This window comes from Syngnathoides biaculeatus, chromosome 10 (assembly GCF_019802595.1).
Source record: "Syngnathoides biaculeatus isolate LvHL_M chromosome 10, ASM1980259v1, whole genome shotgun sequence".
In the NCBI taxonomy this organism is placed as follows: domain Eukaryota; kingdom Metazoa; phylum Chordata; class Actinopteri; order Syngnathiformes; family Syngnathidae; genus Syngnathoides; species Syngnathoides biaculeatus.
Genome location: NC_084649.1, coordinates 2,998,125 through 3,012,513, shown reverse-complemented (window position 1 = coordinate 3,012,513; position 14,389 = coordinate 2,998,125). Strand labels below are relative to the sequence as shown.

The 14,389-nt window shown below is 40.8% G+C and overlaps 1 protein-coding gene across 2 annotated transcripts in view; it reads left to right on the top strand.

Annotated features, from left to right (window-relative positions):
- Positions 1-14,389, top strand: part of gxylt2 (glucoside xylosyltransferase 2) — a 49,550-nt gene that overhangs the window by 20,753 nt on the left and 14,408 nt on the right. For both annotated transcript variants that reach the window (XM_061831840.1, XM_061831839.1), the window contains exons 2-5: positions 7,078-7,261; positions 9,889-10,020; positions 11,570-11,821; positions 12,132-12,255. In XM_061831840.1, coding sequence (XP_061687824.1) covers positions 7,078-7,261; positions 9,889-10,020; positions 11,570-11,821; positions 12,132-12,255 — 692 coding nt within the window. The remainder of the gene's footprint in view (positions 1-7,077; positions 7,262-9,888; positions 10,021-11,569; positions 11,822-12,131; positions 12,256-14,389) is intronic.

Genomic DNA, 14,389 nt, shown 5'->3' with positions numbered 1-14,389 from the left:
AATGTGAGTTTTTCGAACCATTGTCTCCAGCTATCTCTGCAAGACTAGCTCTTTTTAATATCAGGTCTCTGGGTAACAAATCAATGTTGATTAATGACTTCAAGCTACAAGTTATGATCTGGACTTTTTGTTATTAAATGAAACGTGGTTAACAGAAAGTAGCTGTAATACCATTTTAAATGAGGCAACAGCAGCAAACTTTAATTCTATGAGCAAATGTCAAACAGGGAAAAAAGGTGGTGGTATTGCTCTTATTTTTAAATCATTATTTCAATGTAAAGAAATTATACTGGGTGATTTTGGCTCATTTTGAATACCTGCGTTTTTTAGTTAAAGGTGACCCAAAGGTTATCGTTTTAATAATTTATAGACCTCCAAGATACAATGGAAAATTTATGGAGGATTTTTCAGAACTGCTGTCAGTTATTTGTACTGAGTACAACTATTTTGTCATAACAGGAGACTTTCATAATAGGAGACATTCATGTTGACAATAACATGGAAAAAACATCCAAAGAACTTTCTGCAATAGTAGACATATTTGACCTCTCTCAACATATTAAGAGTCCAACTCGCACTCAAGGTCACATCTTAGACCTGGTCATATCGAAGGATGTTGAAATTCAATTGATTGACATTCAGGATATGGCTGTTTCTGATCATTTTTGTGTATTTTTTGAATTTGTGATTCTTTCAAAACTTCAGACAACCTCTTTCTCTGTTAGGAAAAGGTACATAAATTAGAGTACTACCACCAAGTTTCTGGAGACTGGCTGTGCCACAGATTGTGAAGGCTGAGACAGTTGATGAAGTTTTGGACAATTTCACCACAAAAATCACAAATCCCATGAGTGCTGTCGCTCCTGGTAAAACTAAGACCATCCTGAGATGACCCACAACACCGTGGAGGAGCACAATGATGGTTAAAAGAGCTAAATCGGAGTGTAAGAAACCAGAATGCAAGTGGAGATAAACTAAACTCCAAATTGACTATGACCTCTACAGACAGTGTCTTTATAATTTTAATCAAGAGTTAGTCAGAGGTAGACAGCAACACTTTTCTGAAATCATCACTGAGAACCTCAACAATACTCATCCTCTGTTTGCTGTGGTTGACAAGCTTACACTCTAACTCCCCCACCCCGAAATAAGATAGATCTAGAACTCATAACAGTTGACAAATGCAATGAGTTTGCCTGTTAATTTAGTGAAAAAATACAATCCATCAGGTCAAATGTCAGCACAAATCAGCAAAAAGATAAAATGATTTTACATCTGAAGCCACCCAGAGAAAACTCCATTAACTTGTCAGAATTTTTATACAGTTGACCAAAAACCTGTAGAGAAAACTTTTCAATAGTTGAAACCATCAACAAGCTGTCTCAACTCAATACCATCTGACTTTTTTAAAACTCTTGTGAAGTCAGTGCTACCTGATTTGCAGCAAATAATCAATTGCTCACTTCAGTTTAGTGAGTTTCCAAAAGCTCTTAAAGTCGCTGCTGATGAGCCTCTTCTAAAAACAGAGCACTGGACGATTCCATGTTAGCAAGCTATAGACCTATCTCGAATCTCCTTTTCATAGCCAAGATTCTTGAGAAAATGAATTTTAATCAACTCAGCAATTTCTCGAATTTAAATGGACTTTTTGAAAAAAATCAGTCAGGTTTCCGAACTCATCACAGTACAGAATCTGCTTTTATGAACGTACTAAATGATATAAGGTTGAATATTGACTCGGGAAAAGTCCCACCACAGATAGAAAAGAGCCCAAGCCTCAAACCCAAAGACTACCAGCTGGATCTGCAGTGAAAGAACTGATCGACATCAGGACGTTCAGCAGCCTAACCAAGTTGATCAGAGTTTTTGCCTGGGTATGGAGGGCTGCAACAAAATGGAAAAGAGTATTGGCAAAAACCCCAGCTACAAGTAAGCCAAAGTGGGAGGGGCTTTCATCAGAAGAGATAAAGTCCAGAGCCAAACAAGCTGTACTTACAATCAGTGAGTATGAAGATTCACAGAGAGACCTCTTCCTTGCATCCCAAGAGGGTGCATCCTTCCAAGACACCGCCCTCAACAGGCTGGCTGTATACAAAGATAAAGAGTCTGGACTCTTGGTCTGTGGAGGAAGATTTCAGATCTTTAGCAATGACAAATCTGCTGTACTAATCTTACCATGCGATGCATGGATATCCTCTCTTCTGGCACAAGAAGCCCACAATGCAAACCAAGAGGAAATAGCAGGGACACTCCTGCGCATCAGGAAGAAAGCATGGGTTATACAAGGCCGAAGACTGGCTCAGAAGATTGTAAATGGCTGTATGACATGCAGCAAAGCCAAAAAATGCCAACAAATCATGAGTGACATCCCATCCGAACAGATAACACCAGGCAAACCATTTCAATACACATCAGTGGATTTGTTTGGCCCTTACGAAGTGAAGGAAGAGGTGAAGAAGAAAGCAACACTCAAGGTATGGGGGCTAGTCTTCTGCTGAATGGGATCCCGAGCTCTACACTCAGATGTCGTAAGTGACCAGTCGTCTGAGGGTTTCCTGTTGGCCTACAAGAGATTCACAGCATTGAGGGGACATACAAAGAAAATGTGGTCAGACCCAGGAAAAAACTTTGTGGGTGCCAGACCTGCCCTCAAAGAACGGTATGCCTTTCTGAAGAAGCTGGAAACATCCAAAGTTGAGAATGAAGCCTCCAAGCATGGACCAGAGTGGAGCTAGAAATTTCACCCTGCTGATTCCCTCAGAGGAATGGAGCTGCAGAGGCTGCTGTATGCACAGTGAAACGCGTTCTGCACAACCTGGGAGGAGACGGGTGCTTCACATGGAGTGAGTTCCAAACGTTCCTCTACATGGCTGTTAAGCTGGCCAACGAGAGACCCGTAGATGCCAGAACTCAAAGCCGTGAGGACTGTGTAGACTACATCAGCCCTAACTCTCTTCTGCTGGAAAAAACAGGACCCAGGGGAGATGTGGGAAGCTTTGACTTTCAAGGATACTCATACAAGAGGCTAAGAGCCATTCAAACTGAAGTTGACCAGTTCTGGAGGAAGTGGAGTCCAATGGCGGGGCCTGATATATTCATCAGAAGTAAATGGTACATAAACAGAAATGTCACCACAGGAGACATCGTCTGGCTGGCCGACCAAAATGCTTTGAGGGGTCAGTATAAACTTGGCCGAGTCGTCAGTGTCAACCCTGACAAAAAGGGCGTCGTCAGGGATGTACATATCAAGACCTTCCCAAGCTACCCCGTCTCTACTGTCAAATCTGATCAAAGAGGGTCACCAAAGAAAACCCCCACAAAACTCCCATCTACAATTCTGCACAGAGATGTACGACGCATCATTGTTCTACTCCCTGTAGAAGAACAAAAGTGATCATCAATCAACAAAGAAAAAGACAATGAGGATCCAGGACTCATGTGACCTCTCTGGGTTCAAGAACCGAGATGTCAAGTGGAAGGTGTCGAGTCAACTAACAGGAAGAACACCTGTCCCCCTCCAGACCTGCAGGGGGAAGAGAAACCGCAATCACACAACTCTTCAAACTTCCTGTTAGAGGCTAGGGGTGGGCATATTGCTCACAGACAGCATGTGAGCTTGTGTGGAACAAACAAAGCCTACCAGCAAAAGGAATAAATCACTAACAAACAACTGAAGCAACCAAGAAGCAACTAAAAAACCCAAAGGCACCTCTCAGTTTGCAGTCAGACGCAACTCGTAGGGAAAGGACTTGGATGCTAATTAGTTCATTTGTTTCATTTAAGCTACAAGCTATGTTCTTTGTGTTTGTCTAACTTCTGAATTAATCTAAAGTATTCATCGAGACAAAGTGGATGCTTTTGTTTGGTTTATTGAATCAGTTATGGCGCTTATTTACTTTTTACTTTACTTTCTAATACTTGTCATTAATTTACTTAAAATGAGATTAGTAAGGTTAAAATAATGCTTTAACGTATTTATTTAAACTAAAAATAATGCAATGTGTTCAATGTGCTTCTTTGTTCAAGGTTTTTAACCTAATCACCCTTCAACCACCCTCTAACCACCTTAACCATCAATAAACTGTGAAAAGAGGAAGATTTGAGTTGTTCATGTGTTTGAAGACCAAGGCCCTTTTCAAGTTGGGGCAAAGAACTGAGGGAGTTAAAGACAACTTGACAGTTAATATAAATATATATATATATATATATATATATATATATTATATATATATATATATTATATATATATATATATATAATTTTTTTTTTATTTACATCTTTTGATGTAGTACTGTAAATATCTGAAGGCCAATAAAGTTATTTAAAAACGACAGCACCATGGGAGAGACAAGACAGCATCATGTGCAGCTCAGACTACAAGACAAATTTTCATGAATGCACGAAGTCAGGCTACTGCAATAAAATCTTGTATTCCGATACAACTGCTTCACATTTTTATTATCATTGGGCTTTATCTGGTGAACTCAAATGCGACCGGATAAACTTGTTACCGTGGGGATGACAACATGGTTGGATCGCACTGACTCTATTCAAAGAAGAAAAAGAGGGAAAGAATGTGAGTTGGTGGTCACGGGTGCTCATGACGTGCAAGGCTTGCTAGAGGTATTTTCATGTGCTTTCAATACGTAATACGGTACGGTTGCAAACAAACAACGAAACATTATGGAGCCTAGCAAGCTAGTGCTGTGTGTAAACATTCTGCCATTCTGTTGAACAGATGATCTGACCAGAGCAGTGAATTCTAACCTTTTGTAGCCAAGGACCAACAAACAAAATTGTCACAAAAAGTAGATTCATGAATTGCTGGAAGTACTTACTGCCATCTAATAGAACATCATTAATTTGTTATGTCTATCACGATGCCTCACTGGCATACATAGATAAAGATACATTATCCATCCATTTATTTATTTTCTAAGCCGCTTCTCCTCATAAGGGTCACGGGAGTGCTGAAGCCTATCCCAGTTATCATTGGGCAGGAGGTGGGGTACACCCTGAACTGGGTGCCAGCCAATCCCAGGGCACAAAGAGCAGGCAAGAGAGCAATCACATATATACAGTAAATAAACAGGTCAATTAGACAGTTATTGCTCCATGTTGTGATCAGATCGGTGATTGTTTTTTTAAACCTGCTGATCTGTGATCAGCCCCAAAAATCCTGATCGTGTAAAGCCTACTTTTTGTCTCCTGCATGTGCAATGTGTGTCCTTGGACTATAATATGATGGAGGCCTTTGACCCCCAGTATGCAAATATTGTTTTTTATTTCAGTGGGAGTCATTTTGTGTTTCTGATTTTGCTGGAACTGGGGTTTCCATTCTACTGAGAGCACAATTTTAATGTTGTGAAAACAACGTAAATATTGTACAACCACTGTGTTTGAATGTAACTTGCTCCAGGTTGCTAGCTGACAAATACTGTAGTAATTACAAAATAAAATCAACATTTAAATGTAATGCATGCTTTTGTACAACTACAAAAATATTTTAATCAAAGAAAATGGTTCATTACCTCCATGTAAATGATTGTGTGAAATGTCAATCTATCTGTTGAGGATTCCTCACACATGGTACAGTCAATCGGCGATGAGTTGTCAGTGTCAGGTTCTTGGGGAATGGAAACTGCTTCATGGTTATTTTTACTGATTTTTTTTATTTTTTTTTTAACCTCATTGTTACAACTTCAGTGACAAATACAGTATAAAGATGTGCATGATTCAACAATCCTCTCTGTGATGAGTATGCCCTTTACTGTTCAATGCATCTTCCTGTAACTTTCACCTTGTCAGCTGCATGATCATGCACAATGGAGGCTCTGAATACCCTTTTAAGCCGAAAAAGTTTTTCTGTTTGCTACTGCTGAATTTTATCGAGAAAAATGCCAGACAAATGCCAACAGCTGCTGATAATTCTATTAATCAGAGAGGGCATGAAAACTTACGCATAGATTCAATGCCAAAAAACATATCATGACCCACAGATGAACATTTTCTTCCAGCAATTAAGGATAGGCCGACCCCTATCGCAACCATTATTTGGTACATGTGATTATACGTCCAGCCAGTCATCCTCAACCACATCTCCCAAGGCCCACATCCACAGGCTATTCTCTAGAATTAATTAATCATGCCTTCCTCTCACTGATGTAGATCACAGATTTGTGCATTGATTTAAATAAATGATTTCCTGTTCAGAGAGCTGAATTTGTTTTGTGACTTAATTGAAAAGAGAGTACAACCTATGTCTCAAATTATGTTTCAGAAACACTCATTTTGTCTCTTGGTGATGCCTGTATGGCAACTGGATGTAAATTCCAGCCAGGTAAAGAATTGCACGTAAGCATTTGGTTTAGTGTTTCTTGCTACAGTAGATCCATCCATCATACAGTATCTTTCAGTCTCCAGTTTCCCCTTAAAATATTGTGGTGGTCAAAAGTCCCAGGGACAAAAGGATCTCATGTGCACTTAGATGTCTTTGGTGATGCTGTCAGTCCATTCTTAGTTGAGCAACACTGATTGACAACAAGACCTTGTATATAAGCATGGTCAGACCTCTGTGTGAATTGACACACATCCCCATGCACAAGATCAACTTGATAAATACCTTACTCTCCATAGAAATGTTTGTACGCATGCATTATGCACACATTACTTGATAACTGAGCCCCCAGAAGGTTAACAAAACCTACACCGAGAAATTAAATCCAATGAGTGTGTGTGCACAGAGATGTGTTAATAAATCCACACCTCCTTGCATGCACATTGCTCGTTCGAAGTGTCCTGGAGATGGTGTTGAGGCACAAGAAGTTTGGTCCGATACTGCTTCACCAATTCAAAAGGAGAGCACAATCCAGGGTGCCCGCCCCAGGAAACCTAGTTCACAGGACTCAGCACCCACACCCAGGGACTCAAGGCAGTCAGCCAGTTCCTCTGAAGCACCCTTACCAGCCCCCAGTAGGAGGACATATTAGGAATCAATACTCCTGCACCCCATTCATTCCACGGAGCAACCCCCTTGAAAACCACAATGTTACATCGCTCTTATTTTTGTATTTTTAGTAAAGGACGGGCTGCGGCCAGGCGTACCCATGTAGAGGAAGTCATGCACTTGGCTATGGTGGCATGTGGAAATCGCCTGGATGAGACCTTAACACTCGTCAAATCAGCTGTCCTGTTCAGCCTGAAGAAGATCAAGTTTCACATTTTTACTGAGGACGTTTTGATCCCGCAGTTTAAAGAAAAGGTAGGATGCCAAAGGCAGCTATTACTTAAATTATATATTTATTTTCAGTATACGGTAAATGTATTTCCTCGTGGCTTGGATTTGGTATGACAAAAATATAGCTAAAATAAGGAGAGGGGAAAAATTGGTCTTCAGCCTACAAGCTTTACCAGAGAGCTAACATTCACCACCACTCGGTAATAGATTACATCAAGATCAGAGCATTTTTAACAGAGCCTCTAATAATGACACATAACCCTTTTATCTCTGAACTGGGGTGTAATCTATCACAAGACACCCTGCTGTACTGCAGCACTGTGCATCACTTCAAAGTCACCTTGAGAGAAGAGCCAGAGAGGATTGTATTGTTACACTTTATAGACAAAGGTTTAGGGACACAACCCTCTTTCATTTAGTCAATGGTTGGTCTGACCCAGTTTCCCCACTTAACATCAGTACAGTATATCAGCTTCAGACCTTTTGGACATGTATGTGCTTTCAACTTTGTAGGTCTAGTTAGGTTGGGCCCATAAAATTTACATGGTTTGATGGGTTTGGTGTGGACAAAATCGAGAGCACTAGCTTCATCCAAGATCAGTAACTATTGACCTCACAAATCTTATTTTGGATGCATTGACCAAAAGTCTTATAGACAGACTCAAATCATGTATGAAGATATCCCACAAGAGTGGCAGGTATTATTGCTATCTTCAGGGTCACCATGAGGGGGAGAGATATGATGATGAAAATTCTAGGGAACACAATACATACTCATACTCATTAAAATGCTCTGATGCTATGACATCGATACCATGTTGTCATCCCCACGGTACTTCTTAACCAGTCCACTGAGTAAGAACCATCTCAGTAATGTGGAGACACTTCAAGGTAAATGCATATGACAACAGAAAAGCCGACTGCAAATCATGTTCCACAAAATTGATAATAAAAGTCCGCCCTATGAATGGCAGTGTCTGCCCGTTATAGAGTTGAGTCTTGTCTCCCACTACGCACTGCTTTGCACCTGCTAAGCCACAGGCACTCTTGTCTCAATGCCACAGCAGAGGAGGCCATGGAGTCCAGATCCTAACAGTAGCAAGGTAAGACAAGTTGACTTGTCTCGAACTCTCCAGTCTAACCTGCACTGGTCTAGGTACACACAGACTTGTGCAGTGAAACTGAGTGACTCATTAAACCAGTTATGGTTCCTTAAACTTTATCAAACCCAAAACCTAGAGAATTCCACCCCTTATGACGGGATGGGCTCCACCGCTATAGTGACATTAGATAACCTCAGGCCAACTGCAGTGATAAACTTGAGTTGTTCAGACAGTTTCATTTTAGAACTGAAGATGCCTTGTGTTACAGGCTAAGTTTTAGAGAAGTGTTGCAAAATATAGTTGGATGTTAATTGTTAGTCTAAAACTTCTGCCAGGGTTAAGAAAAAATGTGTTTTAACTAAAAAAAAAACTGAAACATTTTCATCAACAGAATTAGAATCAGCTTTATTGGCCAAGTGTGTAAAGACACACAGAGTTTTTCTCCGGCAGTTGGTGCTGCCCTGGTACGATATACAGAACAAAGCAAAAACAACAATGAACAAGAGACATTTCTATTCATAGGAACTATTCCTTATAAGAGACGCGCAAGATGTAAAATCTTCATTTAGAACAGGTAAGAGATAAGTATGTCAACGTCCCACATTGTGTAAAGCTTGTCCAGAGTCCCTTTAGCCATTCGCGGTTCCCGTAATAGACCAGTGCAATGAAAGTTGCGCAATAATTGCAATTATATTGGCATTATCATGTAGTTTATGTAAAGTTGTATTGGGGACTACTTAAATCTAGGTACTACTTATTACGATGCATCCCTATTGCTCTTTTTTGTTTTTGTTTTGACTTGTTTTTTGTCCTGTTGGGCTATTAGGTCAAGGAGAAAGGAAAATCTGTATCTCTTTTTTGCCAAAACTGTTTTGCTGGCAATTCTAAGGGTCCACAAATGGCAGGTGGTTCCACAAAATACAATTTTCAATTTATAGTAAGTGGTGAGGCCCAACCTGAGTGCCCCTCACTGTATGAACTCCACATTTTCAATCCCCGTATGTGCAGTTTTTGTTAATATTGTGAGTTGTGGCAATAGCTGAACATATGCTATTTGTATTTAGCTGTCGTGGCACATTAGACAAGTTGTTAGCACATTTACCTCAGAGTTCAGGTGTTCAAAACCAAGCACAGGATTTTGCATGTTCTCCTACCGTGCTTATGTTATTGGCAACCTGGCCTCAGAAAGTGGAAATGGCAAAAAAACGTGTAGTTCATCTCCACTGATTGACACTGACAAGAGGACCTGTCATTGTCATTGTTTTAGCTCACGATTTGAAGGTCATAACTCTTCAATCATGCTGGAACAGAAAGGGCTCTTCCAAACTGTTCGGACAAAGATGGTAGCTAAAATCTCTCAGTAGGCCAAAGAATTAAGACTCAAAAGGAACCAGTTCATAAATTGATAAATTAATGTTTTTATTGTATATACTGTGATTTTGATGGGCCCAAACTGTTAAAATGGTAATTGTACTTTATGTGACACATGATATTCTGATAAAATGTATAAAGTGCATGCATAAATTCAACAAGTTGCATCTCTTCCAGCTTAGCCAGTGGCCCCACTTTGTCAGAGCCAAGTTCCTGTCCAGCCTCTACCCAATCACCTTTTCAGTGGGGAACGCGGACGAATGGAAGAAGCTCTTCAAGCCTTGTGCTGCTCAGAGACTCTTTCTTCCTGTAAGGCTGCAACACATTTCTATTTCTGCATTTTATTACTCTATGTACAATATGATTTCAGTTTTAATTAGTCAGTGGTCTTTTTTTGCACAAGCTCATCACTGTCATATTTTTTATGGCTTATTTGTGATTTTGCATCTTGTCTGCAGACTATTTATTATTTTAAATGTGTATCCTCAGTGGGCTGGATTCAGTCATTTAATCAAGTGGAAAGCTGCCCAGTGTATTTATTTATTTATTTTTTTTTTTTCCCTTTCATCTGATGTTCATTGAGATAACAACATCATGGTATAGCAAATACTTTATGTAGCAGGACAGGCAAAGTCATGTGTCTTGCTGCCAACAAATCAAAACTTTATGCCCGTTATCCCCTTAAACAGAAAAACCTCATCATAAATTTAACGGCCTTTTAATGAATTTATTGAAAGAGAAATGACTTTGAAAGCAGAATATGCCTCTCCAACCAATATGACCATGATAAGGATAAGGTTTGCTGACACCTTTTTTTTTTTTTTAAATAATTATTAGCTGGGCGGCACAGTGGAGCAGGTGGAAAGCGTTGGCCTCCCAGTTCAGAGGACCCGGGTTCAATCCCAGACCTCCCTGTGTGGAGTTAGCATGTTCTCCCTGTGCCTGCAAGGGTTTTCTCCGGGCACTCTGGTTTCCTCCCACAATACAAAAACATGCAACGTTAATTGGACACTCTAAATTGCCCTAGGTGTGATTGTGAGTGCACCTGTTTGTCTCGATGTGCCCTGCTATTGGCTGGCAACCAGTTCAGGGTGTACACAACCTCCTGCCCATTGACAGCTGGGATAGCCTCCAGCACTCCTGCGACCCTCGTGAGGATAAGCGGGTAAGAAAATGGATGGATGGAATTATTAGCTGCTGACAAGTTTCCTTTAGTCATGTGTGCAACTCATGTGGCTGAATTTACACGAGATGAATTGATCAACAGCACAAGATACATGCTAAGCTAAACAACAGTGGAGTGTGAATCAGGGGATCTGGGATGGGTTAGTCATCCAATTTTTTATTCTGCTTGTTCTCGTTTGGGTCTTGGAGGAGTTAGAGCCCATTTCAGATGACTTTGAGAGAGAAGTAGAGTACACTCTTGACAAGTCATCAGCCAATCCCAGGGCACATTTTGACAAACAACCATTCAAACTCACATCCATAGCTATGGAGACATGAAACTCGTTAATTGAACCAAACATGCACAATTTTGGAATGTGGGAGGAAGTCGGAGGGACACGGATGCTGCAAAAAATGTGCAGTGAATGTACATTTATGATCAAAATTATTCAAGATGAAGTCATGTTTTTGTCTCAAGGAAAATACCAATATCAACATTCCACTGTTGGTCTGTCAATAAGTTGCTTCATCACTTTGGTCCAGAAGGATTTGAGTCTACAAGATCTTACACATTTTGGCTTTTTTTTTTTTTAAGGCTACAATTCACATATTGCCTTTTGTGATGTTGACAATGTACATGTGCATGATGGTGGTTTATGATCATGAAATTTCGATATCTGTAATTATACCGCAGGTCATCCTTAAGGACGTAGACTCATTATTGTACGTGGACACTGATGTGCTGTTCCTGCGACCTATGGATGATATCTGGAGGATGCTCAAGTCCTTCAACAGCACCCAGCTGGCAGCAATGGCTCCAGAGCACGAGGTTCCCAAAATTGGCTGGTACAGCCGCTTTGCACGTCATCCTTTTTATGGCATTTCAGGGGTCAATTCAGGAGTTATGCTAATGAATCTCACAAGGATCCGCAGCACATTGTTCAAGGTACAATCAAAATATTGTCATTTGTTTCCTCTTTTACCACAGAAAGCTTAAGTAAGCTGTGGTTCTACTTTTGCATTTTTAATGTTATACTGTTGAGCTCAAGTGCTGGGCGCAGAGCTTTTTAGTGGGTCTGATTGTAGTTTTGAGATTACCATGCAAGCATTACAGATATGTTCCTTCAGAACTCAATTTAGCAGCTCTTCAATTTGCAACTGGAAGCTGAAATGTAAATGTGCTCCGCCTTTGTTTGTTTTTTTCTGTAAAAGGCAATGTTTGAGTTGTGTGTGAGTGAATTATGTTGATATTTCAGAACAGCATGATTGCCCGTGGTCTGTCCTGGGAGGACCTTTTACACCCACTCTATCAGAAGTATAAGAACCACATCACATGGGGCGATCAGGACCTCCTCAACATCATCTTTCACTACAACCCAGGTAGAGTCAGAAACATAGTATTATTTATATTTCATAAACATAAAAACAACTCATCCATGAAAGTTACAACGTTAATTAATTCACAGTGAATCCTTACTATTTACGGGGGTGATGGATGTGAATTTTGAGAATTTGTGTCAGGGATGCACTTTTAAAAAATACACTCGAAGTGTGTGCTGGCTTATATGTCACAGCTTTGCAAACTGAAACAATTCCAAGTGCTGGTTTTGACTCAGTGATATGTAGACTAGCGTGAATCTGGTCCCCCGACATCTTTCTAAATCAACAAACTTTTTTCTGGAGGTTAGGTTCATCATGTAAGAGCTGCGTTTCAAATTTGAACGAAATCGAATCATGTTTAGGGGTTCCACATGGAGATCGAATTTTTCGAAATTAGTCGGATTTTGGTAAAGAATAGTCGATCAGCAATGCGGCCATTTTCCGGAAAATTTTTTCGAAGCTATCGTCGAGCGGCGTCGAGAACGTCGTTTCCATTCTGGCCACGTGATGTCTTTGATCGTATTTCGAATGAAGAAGACCACCTGTTCCTGAAAAACATGATGGAGACGAGGACGAACGTGATGAGAGGTATTGATTCAAACTTGGCCACAAGCGATAAGAAAGTCGTGGAGCGTATCAAACAAAACACCATGCGCATTGAGAGAGAACGGCAACAACAGCTTGAGACAGAAGTGAATAAGGAACTGGTCGAAGACCCGGACGAGTCATCCGAAACAAATGATTCAGACGAATTCGCTCCATCAACATCGACTAGACTTCCCCATAGAAGACTGAAGAAGACTGGCTCAGATATCCACGTCCCATTTGATGTACTGAAATCACTAAAATTAGTTTCAACGGCAATGAGGAACAATATTTCCCCTACTGCGCTAGCGGCAACCGTAGAATCTCTCATCAGCTCATGTGATAGCACTACATCTGCAGTAAACTTGAACCCGGTGCAGTCCTACTGGTACCGGAAGGACACGGCCGCCAACATTGCTGAGAGAATCCAGACGGACTGGGTTCCTCCCGACCAGCAGCAATTCACTGGGATGGCAAACTAATGGAGATGTTACTTGATAAATACGCAAAGGATGATCGTCTTCCCGTGTTGATTTCGGGCGTGGTTGGGATCAAATTGCTCGGTGTTCCTGCCCTTCCTGGAAAGTCTTTGGAAAGAGCTGGAGATCTTCTTTCTAAAGCTACGCTCAATCTAGCGGAGACATGGAACTGTAGTGGCAATATTTCAGCTATAGTATTTGATACCACCAGTGCTAATACTGGACATCTCACAGCTGGCTGCATTTGCATCCAGGAAAACCTCGGGAAAGCTCTGTTGTGGTGCGCCTGTCGAAGACATGTGAGTGAAATCTTACTCACAAAGGCTTGGGATGCTCTGGTTGTGGAAGTATCGAAAAGCAAAGACGTGTCAGTGTTTACGAAATTCAGGGACAGGTACTCCGAACTGGATTTGACTGCTGAGCTGACGAGAGACAGCAGTTCAGATCCTTTTATGCTGGAGCAGCGACATCATGTAATTGAACTTCTGACAACCATCAAGACAGGCACTGGTGACCCCAACTCGGCTGCTGTGAACTTGTTACTGCGAGGCGACTACCGAGAACTGCTAGACTTGGTTTTAGTTTACCTTGGAGAGGACAATACATCCAACTTTCAGAAACCCGGTGCGACACACAAAGCTTGCTGGATGGCGAAACTTTTGTATGCGATCAAAATGATTCTTTTAAGAAATTCTGTCCCTGATTTGAAGGATAGACTCTTATCAAAGTCTGTCTTGGATAAAGTAGCAAGATTTTTGACTTTTGTGACGCACATTTATGTGCCGTGGTGGTTCATGTGTCCAATTAGCTCGGAAGGGCCGATCAATGATTTACAATTGGCTAAAAATTTAACAAAATTTGTGGATATTGATCCAGTGATAGCTAAAGCTGTTTTGAAGGGGTTCTTGAATAACTACTGGTTGGTGCCAGAAATTATTCCGCTCAGTCTCTTCAGTGACAGTCTCGACAAGACAGAGAAATGTGAAATAGCGGAAATAATCATCTCATTCCGAAAGAAACCACATAACGAGAGTCGGCACTGGACTGGTTACGGGAAACCAAATTTCCCC